The 25,147-nt window shown below is 47.6% G+C and overlaps 1 protein-coding gene across 2 annotated transcripts in view; it reads left to right on the top strand.

Moving 5' to 3' along the window:
* The window catches only part of LOC105472900 (pleckstrin homology and coiled-coil domain containing D1), a 47,455-nt gene extending 30,778 nt beyond the window's left edge, over window positions 1-16,677 (top strand). Inside the window, exons 7-13 of one of the 2 annotated variants that reach the window (XM_011726480.2) lie at window positions 7,118-7,212; window positions 9,146-9,239; window positions 11,126-11,304; window positions 11,878-12,010; window positions 12,382-12,526; window positions 12,975-13,124; window positions 13,439-16,677. In XM_011726480.2, coding sequence (XP_011724782.1) covers window positions 7,118-7,212; window positions 9,146-9,239; window positions 11,126-11,304; window positions 11,878-12,010; window positions 12,382-12,526; window positions 12,975-13,124; window positions 13,439-13,608 — 966 coding nt within the window. In that variant the 3' untranslated portion in view covers window positions 13,609-16,677. The remainder of the gene's footprint in view (window positions 1-7,117; window positions 7,213-9,145; window positions 9,240-11,125; window positions 11,305-11,877; window positions 12,011-12,381; window positions 12,527-12,974; window positions 13,125-13,438) is intronic. The other variant, XM_011726481.2, reaches the window with a different exon arrangement.
* Window positions 16,678-25,147: the final 8,470 nt, after the last annotated feature.

The following is a 25,147-nucleotide window of genomic DNA, read 5'->3' as shown; positions in this document are numbered from 1 at the left end:
TTCCTCCACCTTAGGCAGAACAGCATGGGTACAGTGTACTGGAATTTGGTATTTCCCTTCTCCCAAGTAGGTTACATTCTGATAAAACAGGTTAGGCTCTGATATAATAGTTTATGTATGGCAGGCTTTGTAACGAAGAACAGAATGGGCTCAGGCACAGTGTAATCCCAGCACTTTGAAAGGCCAAGGTGGGTGGATCACCTGAGGTCGGGAATTCAAGACCAGCCTGGGCGACATGGCAAAATCCCGTCTCTACTAAAAATACAAAAATCAGCTGGGTATAGTGGTGCATGCCTGTAGACCCAGCTACATGGAAGATTGAGACAGGAGAATCGCTTGAACCCGTGAGGCAGAGGTTGCAGTGAGCCAAGACCACGCCACTGCACTCCGGCCTGGGTGACAGAGCAAGACTCTGTCTCAAAAAACAAACAAACAAAAAAACAAAAAAACAGAATGCTGTGTTGCATTTCCAAATGGCTGCTTTCCCTTTACATTCACTGAGAACCTGGTAGGGCTCCTGGAGTTATAACTCACAGAAGGGAGGAGACCTCCCTAAGATTGGCGCCCACTGGAGTTTTAACTCTTCAAACTGAACCTCCAGCAATTTGTCAATTACAGTTCAGGTTTTCCTACTCCAGTACTGGTTCCCATGGAGGTTTCTGCTGGTAGTTTCTGCCTCATTAGTGTGACTCTCTGTGTCTGTGTCTTAGGCCATTCTTGCATTGCTATAAAGGAATACCTGAGACTGGGTAATTCCTTCTTAAGACCTCACTTCTCTGATGATGTAAGAAGACTTGCTGATTTTTCAGTTTGTTTGGTTTTTAAATTTATTTTATTTAGAGACAAGTCTCACTATATTGCCCAGGATGGTCTCAAACTCCTGGGCTCAAGTGATCCACCTCCCAAAGTGTTGGGATTACAGGCGTGAGCCACTGCATCTGGCTTGTTCAGCTTTTTACTTATTAGAATGAAGTGACAACTTCTAAATTCCTTACATGCTGAGCTGGAAACTGAAGTTCTTCAATTCCCTTTCTTTTTCCTCCTTAATATATAACTTTTCCCTTAATTGTAGATATCATGCTCTTTGTAGAAAATTTGTAAAACATGAATAAGAAAATAAAATTTATCCTTTATCCCATAATTGACAGACAACTGTCACCAAACTTTTCGATGTTTTTCATTTTAGTCTTTTTTTCCCCTATGTACTATTCTTATATATGGTATATTTTAAATATAATTATGAGCATATTGGATATTTAGTTTTATGGACTGCCTTTTCATTATACTTTTCATCATACTTTCATTAACATTATACATTTTTCATGTCATTCAATATCTTTGAAAACATCAATTTTAATGGCAATGTACTGATTCATTATATGTGATGTTTTATTTAAATAATCTTCTATTTTTGATCCTTCTTACTGACCAAGAAGAAGCAATGAAGGTTTTGAGCAGGGAGTAAGGAAAAAGGGTGGGTAACATAATTTGATTTCCTTTTTGAGGGGGAGGGCTGTCTCCCTCTATCACCCAGGCTGGAGTGCAATGACACAATCTCAGTTCACTGCAGCCTCGACCTCCTGGGCTCAAGTGATCCTCCTGCCTTAGCCTCCCAAGTAACTGGGACCACAGGTGTATACTACCACGCCCACCTAATTTTTTGTATTTTTTGTAGAGATGGGGTTTCATCATGTTACCCGGGCTGGCCTCGAACTCCTGAGCTCAGGCGATCCACCTGCCTTGGCCTCCCAGAGTGCTGGGATTACAGTGATTTCTATTTTAAATAGTAATGTTGGCTGCAATATGGAGAAAAGGATGAAGAGGGGCCAGAAAGAGTGCAAAGAGCTCAGGTGGGAGGCCACTGCATTAGTCCAGGCAAGACCTAATAGCAGTGTGAACCAGAGCAGGGCAGTGAGATGAAGAGAAGTTGCCTGGCGGGTTCTAGAGTGGGGGTTGGGGTGGGGGGTAATACGAACTGGACTTAAGGGTGGAATGAGAAAGACTAGAGAGGGGAAGGACGGGGTGAAGCATGACTCCCAAGTTTCTCACCTGCATAAACAGTGGATGGTGGTGCATTCCCTGAGACAGGGTGCACTGGAAGATCACAAGCTCTGGTGGGGAAGATCATGAATTTGTTCTTGGACATGTGTTTGTGATATCTTTGGATATCTGGCTGGAGATGTGAAGCCAACAGTTGGATATAAGAGGATGGAGCTCAACCAAGAGTAGGGACTACAGGTATCAACATGGGAGTTGTTTGCACATAAATGGCAAATGAAGCAGGGAGGGGCAGGGGAGTGGGAGTGGTCTAGATTGCCTTGGATCTAGTGCAGACAGACAGAAGGCACGGGCAGCACTCTCTGAACTGAGGGAGTACTTCATGGTAGGGCTGTTGGGAGGGTTGCATACATACTGCTTGCAACATAGGAAGTGCTTAATAAATGACAGCCACTGTCAGTCCATCGAGCTTCCCTCGCATCCTGTTCACTCTCACTCTGGGCCCAGCGATGTGGGCCAGTCTTGGTTCTTTCAGGGCAGCAGGTTTCCACAGGGCCTTTGTACCTACCTTTCCTTCTGCCTGGAATGCTCCTTCTTTTTCCTTCTATTGATTCACCTTCATCTGTCAGCTGAAGAATCATCTGATCTTCCCAAACCTCACATGGCATACCTGCCTCGCGCCCATCAGGGTAGCTCCACATAGAACCATGTCCCTGCCCTGCATATCATGTATCTTGGTTTGTAATGCTACTCTAATGTATCTGATTATTTTGGTAATATTTGATGTTTGAGTTTGATCTAAAATCCTGGTCTGATTTTATTTATTTATTTATTTATTTATTTATTTATTTATTTATTTATTTATCTATTTGAGACAGGGCATCCATCACTTTGTCACCCAGGCTGGAATGCAGTGGCGTGATCTCTGTTCACTGCAACCTCTGTCCCTCGAACTCAAGGGATCCTTCTGCCTCAGCCCCTCAAGTAGCTGGAACTACGGGCTTGTACCACCAGGCCTGGCTAATTTTTTGTATTTTTATTTTTAGTAGAGATGGAGTTTGCCATGTTGGCCTGGCTGCTCTTGAACTCCTGAGCTCAAGCAATCCTCCCACCTTGGCCTCCGCTAGTGCAAGGATTACATGTATGAGCCACCTCTCCTGGCCCTGATTTTTATTAATAGTTGCACTAGACTGTGAGCTCCCTGAGAGCAAGGATACATCTGTTTTTGCTTATCTTCGTGTCCTCAGTGCATAGTTTGGCAGATGCTTGAAACATATTAGACAATAAATATGTGTGGCATGAATTAATAGAATTATAAGAAAAAATCTCGCTGAGGTTTTTACTGGAATTGCATTGAGCCTGTACATTAATTGGAAAGAATCTTTACTGTATTAAGTCTTCCTAATCAGGAGTCTATGTCACTGCACTCTTTTCAAGAATACAATTAGTTTCACTGAGGATGAGAAATCATGCCCTGTGAAGTGTGGTGAACAGGAATTATTTGGTTTGGAGGAGAGGAGACCTGAGGACAGAATTGCTCTTTTAAATACTTGAAGAGAAAAGAGGTTAGTCTTGTTTTATGGCCTCAAGGGGTATGAGCCGTACCCACTGAAGGATTATGAGGGAAGCAGCTTTTGGCTCAAGTAGAGCTGGTGGTGGAAATGGGGTGCCTCCTCCCCTAGGTGTGCTTGAGCAGCCCAGCGTGGCCGGGCTTTGGCTGCTATCCTTGGCTTTGCCTGTGTTTTGTTTTGCTAAGAGGTGTTCCCTAGCTCTTATTTTGGTGACAGGGACATGCAGGCTTCCTCGCTGAGGAGAGGGGCTTCAGGAGAGAGTATAGCTGAGACAGAGAGAAAGGCCCAGGAAGCCAGGCAGCTGCTGAAGGGAGAAAAAATTTGGGCAAGGGACAGAGATGGCTTATGAGATTTTGGAGGGGAATTTTGCTCCATGAATGAAATAGAACGCTCTCATTGAAGCCCCACAAAACTTTCAATAAAAATCTTCATTATTCATAAATGCTTTTGTATTTGTAGCTGTCAGGGAGTGGCAGTGCTGAGCATAGCAGAGGGTTTAGCCTGTAAGGAAAAGGCTTTTATCAGGGTTGTTCAGGGGTAAAGTGGGCTGTCATGAGAGCCAGTCAAGCAGAGCTTGGACCATCTCTTGGCAGGAAAACCGAGCAGATCAAAGCATCTGATGGAGACTTCAATCGCCTTTAAAGTTCCTTTGACCCTGGAGGGTTCTGATTCATGGGTGCCTGTTTCTCTGGCCCGTTAACAGAGCAATAAATGCTGCCCAGGCACACATAGTATAGACTCAGGTAGAAAAGCACCTTATCGCATATATCTGGGACAACTGGGGAAAGAAGGGGATTCCAATCATTCCAAGCCAAATGATTGTCTTGCCATATTATTTTCAGGTGGATCAGATTCACTTTCTGCTTCTCAGAGGCATAGCTGGGATCTGCTGGTGTCACGAGGCACTTAAATGCCAGGGAGGGAAGGAATGGGTTTTAATCATTGATGCTCCCCCCATTTTCAACTGCGAAAAGATACCCCAGCGTAGTATTAAGTAATGGGAAATACTTGCAAGTTGGAGAGTTAGAGAAAGGGGCTTTCCAGGGATGGGGTGGAGCCTCCAGGTGGGTCCAGGGTGATCATTTCTGAAGCAGCAGAGGCCTCAGACCCATAAGAGCTGGGCGCCTGGCCATGCATGGTGGCTCACGCCTATAATCCCAGCACTTTGGGAGGCCAAGGTGGGTGGATCACCCAAGGTCAGGAGTTCGAGACCAGCCTGGCCAACAGAGTGGAACCTCAACTCTACTGAAAATACAAAAATTAGCCAGGTGTGGTGGTGTGCGCCTGTAATCCCAGCTACTAGGGAGGCTGAGACAGGATAATTGTTTGAACCAGGGAGGCGGAAGTTGCAGTGAGCCAAGATTGTGCCACTGCACTCCAGCCTGGGTGACAGAGTGAGACTCTGTCTCAAAAAAAAAAAAATAAGCTGGGCGCCTCTGTGATTTTTCCGGTGTAAGCCCAGGGATGCTTATAGCTAGTAATTTCCCCAGGCTTCTAAATGGCAGAGCCCACTGAGGAGAGGGAATATGTGAGGTTTGTTGAATCTGAGGCTATAAAGAGGTTTATCATCATTAGCAATATCCAATATCATGTGTTAGCTACTGAGAATGAATAAAATAGGGAGTTTCAAACTTTTCTGAAGCTCCAAACTCTTATTTCATCAAAGAGGGGTTAGAGTCTATAGGGAGAAAATTTTATTGTGAGGCCAAGGCAGGCAGATCACCTGAGGTCAGGAGTTTGAGACCAGCCTGGCCAACGTGGTGAAACCCTATCTCTACTAAAAATACAGAAATTAGCCGGGTGTGGTGGTGAGTGCCTGTAATCCCAGCTACTCAGGAGGCTGGGGCAGAAGAATTGCTTGAATCTGGGAGGCGGAGGTTGCAGTGAGCCGAGATTGTGCCACTGCACTCCAGCCTGGGCAACAGTGAGACTCCATCTCAAATAAAATAAAATAAAATAAAATAAAATAAAATTTTAATTATATTTATATTATGTCTATATATGGTATCTATATATGGTATACATTTATATTATGTCTATCTATGGTAACCAGTGTCACATATAGACACTGGTTGCCATGGCAGGCGGAAGGGAACGTAGCACATCACTCATTGCCTCTTAAAGGCAACTGCCTGGAAGTAACCCACTTCTGCTCTCATTCCATTGGCTTTAGCTAGTCCTACGGACCCACTCACCTTTAGCAGGTGCACTGTGGCCATGCGGTGTGCCCAGAAGGAGCATCAGAATACCAGTGAGAGCTGGGTTTGGTGGCTCGAGCCCATGGTCCCAGATACTCAGGAGGCTGAGGCAGGAGGATGGCTTGAGCTTGGGAGTTCAAGGCTGCAGTGAGCTATGATCGTGACACTGCGTGAGTGCCACTCTGCCTGAGTGACAGAGACTCCATCTCTAAAAATAATATTAATAATAATACCAGTGAGCAGCGAGCAGCCTTGGTGGTGACAACATTTGGCAGACTGAGGTCAGTTTGTAACCGGTGATCCATGCCCAAAGTGCCAATAATGATTAGAAGGGAAAGAAATAGCAACTCTTTGGGCAAGTAGTTTAGAGATGGAGGTCATAGGATTTGAATGCAGGCTCCTTCCTCTGCCTCATATTTTATTCCTTCTTTGCATCTCCTCAAGGCCCATGGCAACTTCTCCATGTAGACAGCCTTCCTCCCCAGTGGGGTTTCCATTAAATTTGGGAACAAAGCCTCCAGGTGAAAATGAGAGTGGAATTTGGAGCTAGAAGATGAGAAAGGAATTGAATGTGGAAATAATATCCTCCCACAGTGTAAAACGTGGAGGAACAAAGCAGTTGTCACAAAAATGGTTCAAGCCAAACTACATGAAATGTGCCCCCCATGCCACCTGCCACTGAACCCCAGGAAAATAGGACTCCTGGAGGACACATACTTGCTGGGAAAACACTTGGGCTTCCTGGGATTCCTGAAGGGGCAAGTCTGGTCCCCTGGGGCCTGTCTTGCATTTTCTAGTTCTCCTCCACTTTGGGGCCAGAGCAGAGGGAAGCCGAAGTCACCTGGAGTCATTGCTTCCCAGGTACCTCGAGAAAAAAAGAGTCCTTCTTCTCTGACTTTGGGGTTGGGAATAGCTTTTCCTTGCCACTTCTAACAGACATCACTCCAGGGATCTTGAATGGAAATACACACTCACCACTCTTTTCTCCGGGTGTGAGGGACAGTCAACCTGCCCAATGGTGGCAGTGACTGGAGCTGCCCTGTGGAGTAGACATTTAGAATTCTAGTTTCCTCCAGCCACAGGGACTAACGTTGGGAGTGTTCCTAAACCCAGTCTTCAGCATGCAAAATGTGTTTTCAGTGGGCTCAGTTCATCACGGATTTGGGGTTTGTCAAGACTACATGTCATTGAGTGGTGCCAGTGGGCCTTAGAACTTAATTCCCAGTCTGGTGCAGCACATGCCCCAGGCTGTGCCAAATCCCAGAGGGTCCTTTGGGATAGAGTGGGGGGTCCTGATCTCAGGGGTCCTTTGCTGCCTGTGACTCTTCTCTTCCTCTCTGGTCTCTTCAGGAGCTTGAGCGCCTTAACCAGGTGCTGGAGGCCGAGAAGCAGCAGTTCGAGGAGGTGGTGCAGGAGCTGAGAATGGAGCAGGAGCAGATCAAGAGGTGGTGGTGGTGCCTGGGAATTGGGAGCGCCACTAAATTAGGGCATGCAGAGCCCACATTCCCCGTCAGACCTGAGGAGGCCCCCACCTCAGAGATGCTATCTTCCCAAGGCTCCAGGCTCTATCCCAGTTTGAGTCTATCTTCCAAGGTTCCAGGCATGGGTGTTCCGGAAGAATCTGCAGCCTCCTCTGCCGCAAACAAACGGGGTCATTTCTGTCCACTAGAGTATAAGGCATCAGAGCATCCCTCTAAGCCACAAAGCCCCTTGCCTTCATGAAAGCCTCTCTCACCCAGGGCCAGACAAGACATGCTGGCCTAGAGATGCTTGCTGTTGGCCAAGACCCTCACCATTCGCTGTCTTTCCTGCATAGTCCTTTTTGGGAATGTGTCACTTGAGATCTTTAGTACCATGTATTGTTTGTAAATCTAGTTGTACATTGTAATCACCTACTGAATTATAATCTCTTGAAGGTAGAGCCTAGAAATCTCTTTCTATATATGTATATATATCTATATACTTGTATCTATCTATCTATCTATCTATCTATCTATCTATCTATCTATCTATCTATCTATCCATCATCTATCTATCCATCCATCCATCCATCCAGCTAGCTATCTATCTATCTATCTATCTATCTATCTATCTATCTATCTATCTATCTATCCATCTATCTATCTATCTATGTTTGTTTGCTTGTTTTAGAGACGGAGTCTCGCTCTGTCACCAGGCTGGAGTGCAGTGGTGCGATCTGCTCACTGCAGCCCCGTCTCCTGGGTTCAAGTGATTCTTGTGCCTCAGCCTCCTGAGTAGCTGGGATTACAGACATGCACTATCGTGCTCGGCTAATTTTTGTAATTTTAGTAGAGACAGGGTTTTGCCATGTTGGCCAGACTGGTCTCCAACACCTGACCTCAATGATCCTCCCACCTTGGCCTCCCAAAGTGTTGGGATTACAGGCGTGAGCTGCCGCACTGGGCCAGAAATCTATATATTTTTTAAAAACACCCCAGGTGATTCTGAGGCAGCCTCTAGAAATGTGGAGACTACTGCCGTGGGTGGTGGTGGTCATCATCATCATCCTCATCCTCATCATTATCATCACCACACATGATCAGTGATAACCCAGAAGTTTTCTTATAACAGCCTTATCCAAGGGTGTCAATTAACTATGTATTTTGAGGAGGGAAAAACCCAGAGGCTGTTACTAAGTAAATAGCCAAGCACCTACTCAGCTTCCAGAATGTTGCCAGGTACTAGAAGGAATAGAAGACAAGTCCACTCCCTTGAAGAGTGGACATATGATCTGGTTGGGGAAACAAGATTCACACCCAGGAAACATGCAGATTTCTCGTGTTATGGGAATTGAGACACATGCATGATCCTTGTGGGCTTGAATACAGGGCTGATTGAGATGGGCCTTGAAAGGTGAGTAGGATTTAGAAAATTGGGCAGGAGAAGGGAAAGACTTTCCCAGTAGGATGAGGGAAAACTAGTGTAAAAGCCTAAGGTGACTGAAGCTTGTGAAGAAGGCAGCAAGGAGCGTGTTACCCCAGAGAGAGGCCTTAGCCATGTTCTATGTCAGAATGACCATGGGTTCTAGCAAGTGCTGTCCAGAGAAGACAGGGTGAGGCTGGGGCCCCTTCATTTCTCCAGTGTTTCCCTCTGCCTGTGGGGTGGCCCTAGGTTTATTCCAGGTGACAGATGCATGTGTACCTGGAGGAAGTGACTCCAACCCCATGTGGCTAGGACTTCCTTTCAGCTCCAGGCCCCTACTGCTGCTGTCAGGGCCCAGCTGTGCAGAGGGGCTGGCCATTCAAGAGCCCTTCTCAGTCCCAACAGGAAGTGAAGCAAAAGCATTTCTATGTGCAGAGGTGATAGGTGGGGGGTGGGGAGAGGGGCACTGCCATATTCAGCCCTCTGTCCCCACAGGGAGCTGGAACTGACTGCAAGATGCCTTAAGGGTGTAGAACAAGAGAAAAAGGAACTGAGGCACCTCACGGAGTCCTTGCAGCAGACGCTGGAGGTGAGGGGCCGCTGGTGGGTTAGTTGACCAGGTGGCAGGCTGATTGGTTGGACCACATGACACTGTTTTTTCCAGCAGTGTTTCGCCATGGGGTGATCTGTAAGAGAAATGGGCATGGAGGGGTGCTGATCTAAAGGATCTCTTCTCTATGGGTCATTGAAAGCTCCAGTACAGGCATGAGGCCCAAAGCAAGAAGTGTCTGTTCTCAGACCCAAAAGGACAAATTCAGGCTTGTCCGTGCTATTACCATGGCCTCAGGAAATCCACCTCTGGTGCTTATATTATTATTATTATTATTATTATTATTATTATTATTATTATTTTGAGACAGAGTTGCGCTCTGTTGCCCAGGCTGGAGTGCAGTGGCGCAATCTCGGCTCACTGCAAACTCTGCCTCCCGGGTTCACACCATTCTCCTCCCTCAGCCTCCCAAGTAGCTGGGACTACAGGTGCCCGCCACCATGCCCGCCTAATTTTTTTGTATTTTTAGTAGAGACGGGGTTTCACCGTGTTCGCCAGGATGGTCTTGATCTCCTGACCTCGTGATCCGCCCGCCTCGGCCTCCCAAAGTGCTGGGATTACAGGCATGAGCCACCGCACCCAGCCACCACTTCCTTCTTGTGTCTTGTTTACTTAGCTGCTCCTGAGTGACATTGAACATAAAGGGAAATGAACTGCCAGGTCACCATCATCTGATACCACAGAAACTGGGATGGGGAGGGGAGGTGACATGCCTCAAGGACAAAGTACAAACTCCTTAGCATGGCAAGCAAGTGCAAACTCTGGCCCCAGCCTCCCCTTCCCTCTCGCCTCACTCTTCCCTCTGCTGCCCCTCCACGCCCCGCACAAAGACTCCCAACCCCTGCTCCAAACCATGGAGCTCAGGTATCCCAAGGAAGCAAACTCTGTCATGCTCCACACCTTTGTCCATACTGTTCCTTCTACACAGTGTAGCATTTCCACCTCTTCTCTGCTTGGAGAACTTCTATTCACACCCTTCTAAGACTCAGCTCAAATATCTCCTCAGTCAAGCTTCTCTGATTTTCTAGGCAAGTATCTACTCTGAGCTCTTGGCTCCCATGGCATTTTGTACATATTTTATGGGACTTAACATGCTAGGTGTATATTCCAAGCTGTGAATTTCACTAGACTGTGTCTTCATGGTCTCTCCAAGCCCATCCCCTGAAGTGGGCCTGGCACCTATGGTATATGGCCCATATCTGTGCTGTATCCATGAATTACCATCAAGGCTGCAAAGGTTTCTTGTCTCCCTTGACTGGCTGGAGCCTTGGAGCTTGTGGGGCCTTTATTCATTTATGTTTCCCTGTTTCACATCATGGGAGGTGGTTCCCATGGATATTTTCAACTCTGCTTCTGTGTAATGCCATTTAGTACAAGATCCCAGTCTCATAAATGGAGAGGACATCTTTTTTTTTTTGGTGGGGGGACAGGTTCTAGCTGTGTTGCCAAGGCTGGAATGCAGTGGTGCAATCATAGCTCACTGCAGCCTCGCTCTGTTTGTGAGAGCATCTACATCTGCTCTTGGGCTGGTTCCTGTTGGGTGTTTTTCACGTAAGCCCAATATGTCTCCTCACTCAGCCCTGGAGGAACCAGGTCCCCAGAGGTCATGCGACCCCGCTCCAGTAGGTGCTGTCTTCACTGGAAGGCACTTTGGGTTCCTTTATGGCTCTTGATGGAGGAGTAATCTTGCCCTCTTGCGGGAGAGATCGGGGCCTTTTAGCTCTGGAGAAGAATGAAGACATTTCAGCAGCCACAGAGGACTGAGAGAGGAGTGGGTCACTCCCCAGAACGGAAAAGCAGGTGAGGGCAGCCACCTTGGAGAACCTAAGTTGGGCTTTTCTTTTCCTTCCCTCCCTCCATGCCAGGAACTCTCCATAGAGAAGAAGAAAACCCTGGAAATGCTGGAGGAGAATGAGAACCACCGGCAGACACTGGCCAATCAGAGTGAGCAGCCCCCTCCCAGTGGGGGTCTCCATAGCAACCTCCAGCAGATCGAGGAGAAGATGCAGCAGCTCTTAGAGGAGAAGCTCCTGGCAGAGAAGCGGTGAGGGAGCCCCAACCCCTGAGGACACCATCGGCTTTGGGGTCTGGGGATTTTCCCCGAACTGGACACCCGGACTCTTGGGTTCTACTTGGCACTGACCAAGGAGGGCTCACTCACTTCCTTTTGCCTAGGACTCCGTTTCCCCACCAGGAAAGTGGGAAGAGAACTTTCACTACCCAAAACTGGCTTGATAATTATCTTGTGCAGTGGTGTGAACCATGCAGAGTTACTAGGTCCTTGTCACCATGCTTTATGGAAAGCTGGGCAAGTTTTTAAGCCCCCTTTTACAAATGAGGAAATGGAGCCTCAGAGGGGTTATATGACTTTTCTGAGGTCACAGAACTAGCAAGCTCTGGACCCAGGACTCCAGTCTTCTGACTGTAAACCTAGGGCCCCCAGCACTGACCACACCATCCATCTCATCCCCTGGGTGCGTGGACTCACAAAGTTCAGGAGCTCATGAAGCCTGGGATTCAAGGTTTCTCCAGCTTGGTCTCTAAGGGGAGTTGTCCACCCATTGGCAATCCCATTTGGCGAGTGAGCATTGAGTAAGTGCCTCTTCTGTCCCCACAGGATGAAGGAGAACGAGGAGCGCTCACGGGCCCTGGAGGAGGAGCGTGAGTTCTACTCCAGCCAGTCCCAGGCACTGCAGAACTCGCTGCAGGAGCTGACAGCAGAGAAGCAGCAGGCTGAGCGGGAGCTCAAGGTGCTGTGACCTGGCCTGCTGGAAGCAGCTGGTGCCAGGGCCCTTCCCTTCCCCTGGAGACTCCTGTCCCACCCCTGTACTTTACTGGGTAGCTGCATGAATTATCTCTGTCGGTCTGACCGGACAGCCAGGCACGGGGGATGGAACCACCACGAAGGAAAGCAGTGAGTCTGCTGCATCATTGACAGACACCTGCTGGGTGCAGGTGCCAAGTCCAGTCCATCTGGTTCAAAGGGTAATACTCAGAGGCAGGATGTGATAACTCCCATCCAAGCCCATTGAGCCAGGGGTGACCAGGGAAGGCTTCCGGGGAAGACGGCAGCTGCTTCCAGGACCTGACTTCCTTCTCATTTCCCTCTCCTCAACCTCAGGCTGAGGTGAAGGTCCGCATGGACCTGGAGAGGCGACTCCGGGAGGCAGAGGGGGCCTTGCGAAGCCTGGAACAGGGGCTGAATTCCAAGGTGCGGAATAAGGAGAAGGAGGAGAGGATGCGAGCTGACGTGAGCCATCTGAAAAGTAAGCTCTGCCTCTGGGTCCTGGCCCCCAACCTTGGCACTCAGCCCCAGATGGGATCCCGGCCCTGTAGAGCCAGGAACCCCATACAGGCTCTTCTATGCATGAGGTGCTCTATGGCTATTGAAGGGTTTCTTCTCCAGTTACCTGCCTGCATGCATCTCAGCACCACTGCCTTCTTGTGGCTGTTGGATCTGTGGTGGGGGGAAAGCCGGAGCTTCTTCCATTTATCAAAAGCTCAGAGCTCTGTTCTCAGCAGGCCTGCCCTGAGATGGCTGCAGATTGTGGTTTGAAAGGCAAAGAAAGTCCACTTCAGCAGGTGGCTCTGGAATCTCAAGGGACGGGGTCAGCATATTTCCTACTCAACCTCACCAGGATCCTTGGGAGGGGAGGGACCGGTTGAGGGTAAGGATACAGTCGAACCGCACCCTTCCTGGCCCTGCCACCACAGGATTCTTTGAAGAGTGCATCCGGAATGCTGAGCTGGAGGCCAAGATGCCCGTGATCATGAAGAACTCGGTGTACATCCATAAGGCAGCCACTCGCCGCATCAAGAGCTGCCGCTTCCACCGGCGCCGGTCTAGCACCTCCTGGAATGACAGTGAGTGTGGCTGTCTGCGTGCCCTGGTAGGGTGGTGACAAGGCAGGAAGAGGGCAACATGGGGAGCCAGAAGGGTTGGCCCAGCTCTGAGGCTGGATAGTGTGGCCTTGAACCTGGCCCCACCATCCTTGGGCAAACGGGTGAATTCTCAGGGCCCTGGGTTTCTCAAAGGATATGGAAGCTCGTGGGTGGGAAGAGGCTGGAAGAAGCTTGGCACACATAAGGGAGTGAGGGGTGGTGTGAGGCTGGGGACAGGGCCAGGCCTTTGTGGAGGGAGCACTGTTCACAGGACTGTCGGGCTCCTGTTTTCCCAGTGAAGCCGTCCCAGTCCTTCATGACCTCCCAGCTGGATGCCAACAACATGGAGGAGCTAAAGGAGGTGGCCAAGCGGCTCAGCAGGGACCAGCGCTTCCGGGAATCCATCTACCACATCATGGCCACCCAGCCTGGAGCCCCCTCAGTGCTCTCCCGGGGCGGAAAGTGATGGGCGCTCCTCCCCTGCTTCCCAAGTCTCCCCTGGATGGGCCGGGAGGAAAAGGGGTGGCAGAGGGAGGCCTCACTCTACTGGCTCCTGGCCTCTCTGGTCTGGAGCCTGCCTCTCCTCTGGGCCAGAGCTCCACTTCGGGGCCAGCCTTGCCCTCAAAGGACATGGACGCTGCCTTCCTCGCCCTCACCCCACAGGCCACCTTTGGGTCCACACCAGGGCCATGCAGGCCCGAGCTGGGTGCTGGTTGTCATGGTGAGGTGAGGACAGGACCTGGTTTTATGTGGAGATTTGCGTTGATTGGGGAGTGGGGTGGGGAGGGGCTATCTACCACTGTGCTGTCAGCCAGGGCCTGCCCCACAGAGGAAGATGGCAGCCCTCCCTGGTGCCCACTGGACCTCTCTGGGGCTCTGCTGCCCTGCCCCTGGTCCTCATGTAGAAAGGCCTCACCTACCCACCTTGACATTCCCTTTTCCCCAGGGTTTCCTGACTATCCCTTTGTTTCTGACACTCAGCAAAATGTCCCTGAGCTGACGCCCCTCATTTATACCACATCTTGGTGTAGGGAGGAAAGGGGCCTAGGACAGCAGCTTCTGGGTTCCTGACATACCACACACCTGCCACAGTGCCGCTTTTCCTGAGCTCAGGCCCTGGCTGTGGGGTCACCCACTGATTCCCCTCCTCCTCGGGTGAGCTCACTCACAGCCTCGGCACCTTGCGAGGGCAGAATGATGGTGCCACGTCCCTCCTGCATGTGCACCTAGGGCCCTGGCTGGGAGCTGGAGCCAGCAGTGATGCTGGGGCCTCCCCGAGAGGACACATAACAACCTCAGGAGTGGGCCAGGCACAGTGGCTCACGCCTGTAATCCCAGCACTTTGAGAGGCTGAGGCGGGAGGATTACTTGAAGTCAGGAGTTTGAGACCAGCCTGGTCAATATGGCAAAACCCTGTCTCTACAAAAAATAAAATAAAATAAAATAAATAGCTGGGCATGATGGTGCATGCCTATAGTCTCAGCTACTTGGGAGACTGAAATGAGGGGATTGCTTGAGCCTGGGAGGTTGAGGCTGCAGTGAGCTGAGATCGTGCCACTGCACTCCAGCTAAGGTGACAGAGCAAGACCTGTCTCAAACAAACACAAACAAAACAAGCTCAGGAGTGAAGGAAAGTCACTCTGGTTCCTGCATTATGTACACCTGGTTGGGTAGGGAGGCAGTGTTCCTGCTGGTCGAGAGATCACAGATGTCTCCTTCCCAGCTGCCCCTGCTTCAGTCACCTTGCTGTCTCCTCTCCCTGCAGAGACTTCAGCCTGTGAAGCAATGTGGCCATGAACACTGGCAGATGGGAAACCTGGGCCTGTGATGAGGCCAGTGGTCATTGGTTGGCTCAGTGTCATTGGAAGTGAAGCTGAAACGCCAATCTGTAGCTTCTGTGGAAGACCACCACCCTCCAGGGGGCTGAGGAGTGTGTCTGTCCCTCACTCATGGACAGACAGACTGCCTAGCCCCTCTCCCTGCAGGCCCACCCTCCAAAGCTACCTGAGGCTACTGGCCTCCAGAAAAGGGGTCCACCTGGGATCAGGGTGCTCTTGGACACTGTTGGCAGTAAAGGTGCTCATACTTTGCTGCTTGGAAAACCAAGAAGTTCTAAGAGATAGACAGATGGCTTTGGGGCAATTCCCAGCAAAAGGAGTAAGTCCCTGGGAGCCCACAACCTGTTCTGTGGGAAGAGGAGATTGTTGCCTCTAAGAACACATGCACATCTGCTGCTAGGCTGACCAAGCCCAGGCCGGGGTGCCCTGCTCTTTGCTCAGTGCTGCCTGCCAAAACTAATCTCAGTGGCTCCTTTCAGTGATGAGTGGACTTTGACAGCTTCATACAGTCTCTGAAGAATGTAGCTGGGGAGAGGGCTGAGTCAGTTTGGAATAAATGCATTTGACAGGGCTGAGTCTAAATGTAAAACTTTAAACATGCATAACATGCATAAACCTGGAACTTGTTTCTCTAATACATATGAAGGATGAACTTTGAATTTAAGAGGAATATTTATAAAACCAAGATTACTGTTTTCTTTTTTTTTGTTTGTTTGTTTGTTTGTTTGTTTTTTTGAGACGGAGTCCCGCTGTGTCGCCCAGGGTGGAGTGCAGTGGCCGGATCTCAGCTCACTGCAAGCTCCGCCTCCCTGGTTTTTACGCCATTCTCCTGCCTCGGCCTCCCGAGTAGCTGGGACTACAGGCGCCCGCCACCTCGCCTGGCTAGTTTTTTTTTTTTTGTATTTTTTAGTAGAGACGGGGTTTCACTGTGTTAGCCAGGATGGTCTCGAACTCCTGACCTCGTGATCCGCCCGTCCCGGCCTCCCAAAGTGTTGGGATTACAGGCTTGAGCCACCGCGCCCGGCCTTACTGTTTCCTTTTTTAAAAACAATCATGGCTTGCTTTTAGAGAGAGATCTTTCATAAATTTTCAAATGCATTTGTTTTTCTTGGGCAAGCTATTAAGCAGACAGGAAAGTGCTAGTCTTCATTTGCTTTGTGCTGCTATAACAGAATACTTGAGACTGGGTAATTTATAAGGAACAGAAATATATTGGCTCACAGATATGGTGGCTAAGAAGTCCAGTATCAAGGTGCTGGCATCTGGCAACGACCCTCTTGCTGCATCATTCCACTGTTGAAAGGCAAACAGAGGCTGAGACAGCAAGAGGGGCCAAACTTATTCTTTTATAACAAATTCACCCCCTTGATAATGACATTAATCCATTCATAAGGGCAGAGTCTTCATGGCCTAATCACCTCTTACAGGTCCCACCTCTTGCGGATCACCTGAGGTCAGAGGTTTGAGATCAGCCTGGCCAATACAGTGAAACCCACCTCTACTAAAAATACAAAAATTAGCTGGGTGAGGTGGTGGATGCCTGTAATCCCAGCTACTCAGGAGGCTGAGACAGGAGAATCATTTGAACCTGGGAGGTGGAGGTTGCAGTGAGCCGAGATTGTGCTATTGTACTCCAGCCTGGGCAACATGAGTGAAACTCTGTCACACACACACACACACACACACACACACACACAAAAGGTCCCACCTCTACATATTGTTACAATGGCAATCAAATTTCTTTTTTTAATCCTGCAAACTACTGGGATGGTAATTAAATTTCAGTGTGAGTTTAGGAGGGAACAAACATTCAAACTGTAGCAGTGCTTTTCCATGCACATTTACCAATCGGTACTTCCTCCTCTTCTCACCCTGTATTTTCCATGCCTCAGGCAAGTCTGAGTTATTCTCAGCCAACTGAACAATCCATAAGTGTTTATTTGTTGAAAGCTCACTATGCACCTAGCACTGTAAATAGAAAAATAGCAACATCTCTATATGAAAATATGCAGGACTAGAAATTACTTAGTAGAAATATATTGATGTAATTTTTTTTTAATTTTTAAAAACAAAACTCTCATTCCTTGGCTAATTAAATGCATTTCCTGCAGTATCTGTTTAAGTATGTGGTGTGGTCATTGCTAGAGAGATGTTGCTCCCTGCAGGCCAAATGTAGAATTATGGAATCTGCTTGTCCCGTCTCTAATACACACTCCTGCACACGCTTCTCTACATTTGAGGAAGTGCTCCCCACTGCTGCACCTCCTAATAATTAATTGAAAAATCTGTGTTCCAGCCCCGAGGTCCTGGCTGTCCCTGTGTAACAAGGACTATCAGCTAGGTTTTCTTCTGATTTTAGCACAGACTAAAGGAACAGAACTGATTGTGCCAGTGGGAATAGCCTCAGGGAGACAAAGGATACCTAGGTTTTTTGTTTGTTTGTTTTGTATTCTGTTTTTTGTTTGTCTGTTTGTTTGTTTGTTTGTTTTTAAGAGACAGAGTCTCACTCTATTGCCCAGGCTGAGGTTCAGTGGTGTGATCGTGGCTCACTATAACCTCAAACTCCTGGGCTCAAGTGATCCTTCCACCTCAGCCTCCTGAGTAGCTGGTACTACAGACACGTACCATGATGCCCAGCCGGGATACACAGCTTTATGGCCTGCTAGTTTCAGTATCCCTGCTGGAAACTGACAGTCTTACCTGGTCTGATGTGGAGAGGTTTATGCTTTTTTTAGTAATCATATAAAGGAGAGCCAGAAATTAGTGAGAAATGGTAATGACTGGATTCTCCTCCTATTCGGTTTGTGTGCTTTTCCACCAATGATGTTAATGGATGCAGCAAGAGATCTGTGAAACACTTGGGTTCTGACCCACTCCCCAGCTCCCAGTCCATGCAAAAGATGCACTCCCTCTATTCGTCCAGAAGGATGTAATTCTTGCCCCCAACCCACTCCAAGCCCACCCAGCTCAGCATAGTGTGAGCAGCTTGTGTTTGGAGTCCAAAATGAATGATGACAGTGGAACAAAACTTGCTCAAGTCTCAGGGAGCCAGTCAGGTATGTCAGATTTTATCCACTAGGAAGGTAAATAAACCCACTGGGCAAAATAGTCCTGGAGCCCTCAGATAAAGTCCAGCAGTCCCCGTGGAACTGTGTGCTTCTGCGATCAGCCACGTTGATGCTTCTCAGACCCCTAGGCCTTGCAAGGTCTCTCCAAAGTCAGAAACCCTGCAGCTTTGACTCTTGGAGAAAAAGCTGCTGACTTCTCTTATCTCACCCCACCCCTGGCAAACAGGAGTGGAAGGATGTCTTTTGCAAGGCTTTAGAAGAGATTACAATGGTTGCTTTTACCTCTTGAAAGAGAGCTACTCCCAGACACACAAAGCAACTGGGAGAAACTGGTTATTTAAACTTCCGAGTGGGTGTGGAAGGTTGTGGTGTAAACATCCCCAGGTTCAGTTCTCCTGACTCTGCACATCCCATCTCCCATTCCCTTCCCTGGACATGGGCTTCCACCTATGGCTAACAGCTCTTCTGACCCAGAAATGAGCTTCACCGCTCCATCTTACTGGGTTAAAGGTGTTCATGGGAAATATAGGAAATACTCTAAATCCAGGAGTCCTGCGGGGCAGGGGCCTTAATAACCAAATCGCTTGTGGTGAACTTTACCTGTCACTGTCAACTCTGAGTTTGCCTCTGGCTGAGACTTGACAGTCAGGCAGGGATGTTGGGGTGAGTCAGAGTTGCTCACAAGGGCTTAACAGCAGGGGCTCCAGGAAACATCCAGGCAGTTGCAGAGCCAGCTGCATTTGGGGGCTCATGCTCTCTTTGCACTCCACCACCCTTCCCCTGGAGGATCTACACCTGCCTCTGGGCTGAGAGTCCCATTATGAACAGACTCAGTCTCCCCTTGTAATCCTGGCAAAAGCTGTGGCTGGTGGGCCTTGGGGTGTCCACAAAGAGAGCCTTCCCCCTTGCACAGCAGTGACTCCAATGGCAAGACGAGACCAAGGGGAAGAAGTTGTGCACTGTCTGCTGCTGTAGGTGTGGGGGAAGGCTTTGCTTTGCCACTTGCTGGCTCCTGTGGCTTTTGAAAAGTCACTATTTGAAATGTTTACTGTATTTATGCATTCTTACTAAGCGGGAGAGAAATCCCTTCAATCTTACAGGCTGCTCAGAGCCCTTGTGGTTCTGAAGTTCTATGATTGGGACGTTGCATCCCTGAAATCAACAGAAAATTGGCCGTCACTGCTACCAGTGACCGAGAACATACAGGATGTCAGGTTCTGGCTCAGGTAGAACTCAGCGCCATGCCATCCTTAGAATTTTCTCTGAAAATATATTTTTACTTTGAGATGAGAATAGGAAAGAGAACTAATTTATCACCTCAAGGAAAAGGTAACTATGACTAATCATAGTTGTTTGGAAGGCTTTTCTGCTAAAGAAAAGTCTTTCTGGTAAAGAAAAGATGCCCATTGTCATGTTCACCCTGTATCTGAGACCATCAGTCAGCATCACTTCTTTTCATCCCTGAGAGACAAGGTTTGCTCTGTCACCCAGGCTGGAGTGTACTAGTATAATCATGACTCACTGTAGCCTCCTGGGCTGGAGCAATCCTCCTGCCTCAGCCTCCTAAGTTGTAGGATTATCAGTGTGAGCCACTATGCCTAGCCACTTCTTTCCATCTGCATTCAACACGTATTTATTGTGATTCTATTGCATGAAGTCAAGCGCCTACCATGTGCTTATCTCTTTTACTTACTGGTTCTTAAATTGTGGTGAAATACACACAACCTAACATTTACCATTTTAACTATTAATATTTCTAAGTGTACAGAGGCTGAGCATGGTGGCTCATGCCTGTAATCCCAGCACTTTGGGAGGCTGAGGTGGGTGGATCACTTGAGGCCAGGAGTTCGAGACCAGCCTGGGCAACAAGGTGAAACTCAGTCTCTACTAAAAATACAGAAGTTAGCCAAGTGTGGTGGTGCCCACCTGTAATCCCAGCTACTTAGAAGGCTGAGGCACCAGAATCACTTGAACCCAGGAGGCAGGGATTGCAATGAGCCGAGATTGTGCCACTGCACTCCAGCCTGGGCAACAGAATGAGACTCCATCTCAAAATACATACACACACACACACACACACACACACACACACACACACGTATATATTTCTAAGTGTACAGGCCAGTAGTGTTAAATATGTTCACATTTTGTGCAACTACTCTCCAGAACTTTTTCATCTTGTAAAACCAAAACTCTATCTATTAGACACTCCCCATTCTCCTAACCCCCAGCCCCTGGCAACCACCATTCTACTTTCTGTCTCTATGATTTTTGACTACTGTATATACCTTATATAAGTGGAATTATACAGCATTGGTCTTTTTTTGTGCCTGGCTTGTTTCACTTACGATAACATCCTCAAGGTTCATCCACATTGTAACATATGTCAGAATCTCCTTGCTTTTTAAAGTTGGATAATGCCCTATCAGTTTTCAGGAGAAAACCTGATTGAAATCTCATTCTTCTGACAAATTGTTGGCCAAAGGGGAAGGCCCTGGAAGTCTTAAAGGACAAGAGAGTCACAGCCAAAGGAAATTGGATTCCCACCCTTTCCTTTTCCAGGTTTCTCCCTCCCCACGGTGGCCTGGTGTTAGGGATGCTTTGGTGTTCACGTCTACATTCTTCCCAGCAGATGGCAGCGTGCTCCGAGCTGGCTTGCAAATTCCAACGGAAAGGGGGCTAAGGCTCTGGGAGAAGGCGGGGGTGGAGGGGTTTTGGTGACAATCTGCTGAGGTTTCACACTATTGGTGTTGAGTCTCACCCTTGTTCTCTCCTTTGAGATATGAAACAAAGGGCTCTGCTTTGGCCATCACTTACTGAGTCCATTATATACCATGTACTTTCAGTTTGATTGATTTCTCTTTTCTGTATTCACATATCTTGATTTACAGAAAGAATGGAACCCACATCGTTTGAGGGACTTGCCCAAGGTCACACAGCTTGTAACTGGAAGTTCAGCTTGTATCTGAGCTTGAGGGCAGTGCTTTTTCTAGCATCCCCTAAACAAATGTAAAAATTTAAAGTGACTTTCTTCCGTTGCCTCATTCATTCATTCATTCATTCAGTAAATATATCGAGCTCCTCTATATTCTAGGTCCCAAGAATCTTCACTTAGAGATTTTCTATCCTGAGTTCTTAAGGGATTAACTCAGCTGTTTGGTAACTGCTGGTCTCCTAAGAACTCTTCTTTTTTGGAAGTCGGGTTAGTCCAATGTAAGAAGTTCAGAGTTTCTGAACTAAAAACTTTCCAAAGTAACAGGTCTTTTCTTTTCTTCATTTATTTTTAGAGACAGGGTCTTGCTCTGTGGCCCAGGCTGGAGTACAGTGGTGTGATCATAGCTCACTGCGGCCTCAAACTCCTGGACTCAAGTGATCCTCCCATCTCAGTTTCCCATGTAGCTGATATTACAGGCATGTCCCACTATGCCCAACTAATTTTATTTTTGTAGAAGTGGGGTCTTGGTATGTTGTCCAGGCTGGTCTCAAACTCCAAGTGATCCTCCTGCCTCAGCCTCCCAAAGTGCTGGGATTATAGGCATGAACTACTGTGCCTGGCCAACAGGCCTAGTTTCTTGCTGCCTTCAACCACTTCCAAGCTGGCACTCTCTTGATTTTCTCTTTCCTTTGCCCCTTATCCACACTTCCCACATCAAGTATCCTCTAGAAGAGAATTAACGTCTTACAGAGGAGGCAGCCAATGGGAAGCCTCTGGGCTAGGGATCTGAAGGCCTGGGTGATCCTGAAGAGCCAATAATTAATCCAAGACATCCAACCTCCCCTCTGTAAAATGAGGGTGTGAAATTAGATGCTCTCGAAACCCTCCTCCAATCCTGGTGTAGATTATAAAAGATTTCTACCCTATGGAGGTTTTTTGGGAAGAATGTTACATTTGCAGGAAATGAATATCAGCACATTTTTGAAAAATCATTTTTGTTTTTGGAGTCAATAGAACTTCTACCTTGACACATTGCTAAACACCATCCCTGTTTCTCCCCTGTGACCGCCTGCCTTCATCCACTGGAAGGCAGCTTCCTGCACGTGGCTGTCTAGAGCAGGGTTCCTGCCATCCAGGTCACTGGAGCAGACACTGTGGGTCAACGTCAGTGGTCTCCAAAGAGGGGTGTGGGCACCCTGGGGACACACATGATGGCCCATTTGAGCCATGGGGAATAAACATGTAAAACTTGTTCTTGAAGGGTCTTCTTCTCTAAAATAATTAAAAGAAAATGAAGTCTTCCTTAGTTTCAACACATGGATTGACACTGGCACCCTCACTTACCCTGGATGCCAGGGATGTTATGTCATGATAACATGAGGGTTTCTGAGTGCCACAATTTGGAGGAGGAAGTGACAATGACACTCTCCCATGTCACATTCAGGGTATTGTGGTGCATTGCAGTTTATATCTTGTGAAATGAGTATACAGATTACACCATCTAATTTGAACAAGTTAACTCTCATAGACTGCATACATGGCTCTAAACACTTCCTGCAAAGAAGCTGCAAGTCATACTATTAACGCAGGTACAAGCATACAACAAGGAAAAGAAGTGCTGACATTTTCCCCACCCCATAAGAGCCGTGTTAACTCTATTACAATAGGTAGGAACAAATATGATCTAATCAGACCTAACAAGGAGTTGGCCCCCTAGATTTGAAATAATTAAGAAAACCTGGGAAGGTATTCAGCTGCAAGTAAAAAGCCCAACCATGGCAGCTTATACAAACTCCTGACCTCAGGTGATCTGCCTGCCTCAGCCCCGCAAAGTGCTGAGATTATAGGCATGTTTATACAAGCAGAGACTTATTTTTCTCATGTATCTAGAGATCTGAAAGCAGGCAGCTGATGATATTGCTAAATCACATAAAGAAGTGAGGGCCAGCTTCTCTGCCATTCTCTTGGCCTTTCTCTCACAGTTGCAAGATGTTCAGCCATCACATCGGCATTGAAGGCAGGAAGAAGGTGGGAAGGAAATAAAAGGCAATGTCTGCACCTTTGACCTGTTTTTCGTGAAAACTCCCAAAGCACCTCAAAAACTTTTGCTTATGTTTTATTGGCCAGAGCTGGATCACATGGCCACCTCCAGTTGCAAAAGAGGCTGAGAGGGACTATTTGGCTTTCCAGTCTTTGTGGCAGTGGTAGCAAGAGAGAAGGGAGTTAGGAGTATCTGCTAAATTAGCCAACCATTAGTGTTTGCCACAAAAGTGCTTAAGTATGGATTTACATTCACTCATCATTAATGATGTACTTCATAAAAAGTGAATATTGAGGCTATGTGTTGTGACTCATGCCTGTAATCCCAGCGCTTTGGGAGGGCGAGGTTCGCTTGAGACCAGGAGTTCAAGACCAGCCTGGACAACATAGTGAGACTCCATTTCTACAAAAAAAAAAAAAAAAAAAAGCAACTATTGAGCCTTGAGATATTTTCTCTGACAATATAATACATGTATATGGGGAGTGATGCTGAAAACAGTTTTACTGTACAATAAAACACTTGGATAGCATTACCCTACCACTTGAAATTCATTCACTTCTTCCTTAAGAACAAAATCCTGGTTCACCCCTAAGGGGAAGGTGAACTCTATTTCAAGCTCGAGGGTAAATCCTGATTAGTTTAATCCAATCATGGCAATTTCACTTCTCTACTGGAGATTTCATTAGGAGTGGGCATGCGACCCAGGCTGGCCACTGAAATGAGAAGCCCACTGGAAGACTTCTGGGACAGATTTTCTCTCCTTAAAAAAGAGTCATGGGGCAGATATAATCCTTTTCTCTCTACAGGATATTTTATGTTTGAATATGACACTAGAACTAAGACAGCCAACTTGGGACCGTGAGGGCAACTGGCTTGAGGACCAAGCCAGCATGTCTGAGATGGCCAAGCAGAAAAATGGCAAGAAGTCGTGGTCCTTACTGAATTGTAGAGTCACTGAATTAACCAACACTGGATCTGCCCAATTTCAGGGCTCTTTGTGATATGAACTAACTTACCTTTCCTTATAGTTTAGGCCATTTTGTTTTGTTTTAGTTTTTTGAGACAAGGTCTCACTCTGTCACCCAGGTTTGAATGCAGTGGCATAATCAGGGCTCACTGCAGCCTCGACCTCCCAGACTTAGGCAATCCTCCCACTTCAGACTCCTGAGTAGCTGGGACTATAGGTGTATGCCACTACACCCGGCCAGTGTTTTGTAACTTTTTTCCGTATCACCCAGGCTGATCTTGAACTCCTGGACCCAAGTGATCCTCCCACCTAAGCCTCCCAAAGTGCTGGGATTATAGGCATGAGCTACCACACCCAGCCAGTTTAGGCCATTTCGATTAGGTTTTCTGTTCATTTGCAAACAAGAACAGCCTAACCAGGCTGGGCCTAGTGGTTCATGCCTGTAATCCCAGCACTTTGGGGGGCCAAGGAGGGAGGATCACTTGAGCCTAGAAGTTCAAGCCCAGCCTGGACAATATAGCAAGACCCTCATCTTAAAAACAACGACAAACAAAAGAATAGTCTAATCAACACAGTCACTTTAGCTTTATCAGAACTGTATGATCCTCAAAGTCTGAAGGCCTTTTGCCAAGGAAGTCAAAGCATTTTCCAATCACAGAAAGGGAACTGGAATTTTATCGAATTATCAGAAAGGGAACTGTAATTATCGAATTATCAACTTATCGACTTATCGACTCATTCATTCAACAAATATTTATTGATAACCTACAACATATTTTTAAAAATTTTGTGACGCTTCCCCACTGCCCTCACAACTTAAAAATCTCTGAAGTTGGGCTGTATCTTAAATTCTTGGCATCTTGCAATTGCTGTTGGCCATGCTGCAGTCTTGATGAGGTTATCATTCCCTGTGCAAACATCAAAAGTTCCAGCATTGACTGGGAGCAGTGGCTCATGCCTGGAATCCCAGCACTATGGGAGGCTGAGGCAGGCGGATTACTTTGGGTCAGGAGTTTGAGAGCAGCCTGGCTAACATGATGAAACTCTGTCTCTACCAAAAATACAAAAATTAGCTGGGTGTGGTGGTGTACACCTGAAATTCCAGCTACTTGAGAGGCTGAGGCACAAGAATCACTTGAGCCCAGGAGGCGGAGGT

The sequence above is a fragment of the Macaca nemestrina genome, chromosome 7 (assembly GCF_043159975.1).
Source record: "Macaca nemestrina isolate mMacNem1 chromosome 7, mMacNem.hap1, whole genome shotgun sequence".
In the NCBI taxonomy this organism is placed as follows: domain Eukaryota; kingdom Metazoa; phylum Chordata; class Mammalia; order Primates; family Cercopithecidae; genus Macaca; species Macaca nemestrina.
Note: the sequence above shows the minus strand (reverse complement) of the source record. Positions and strands in the feature narration are given on the sequence as shown.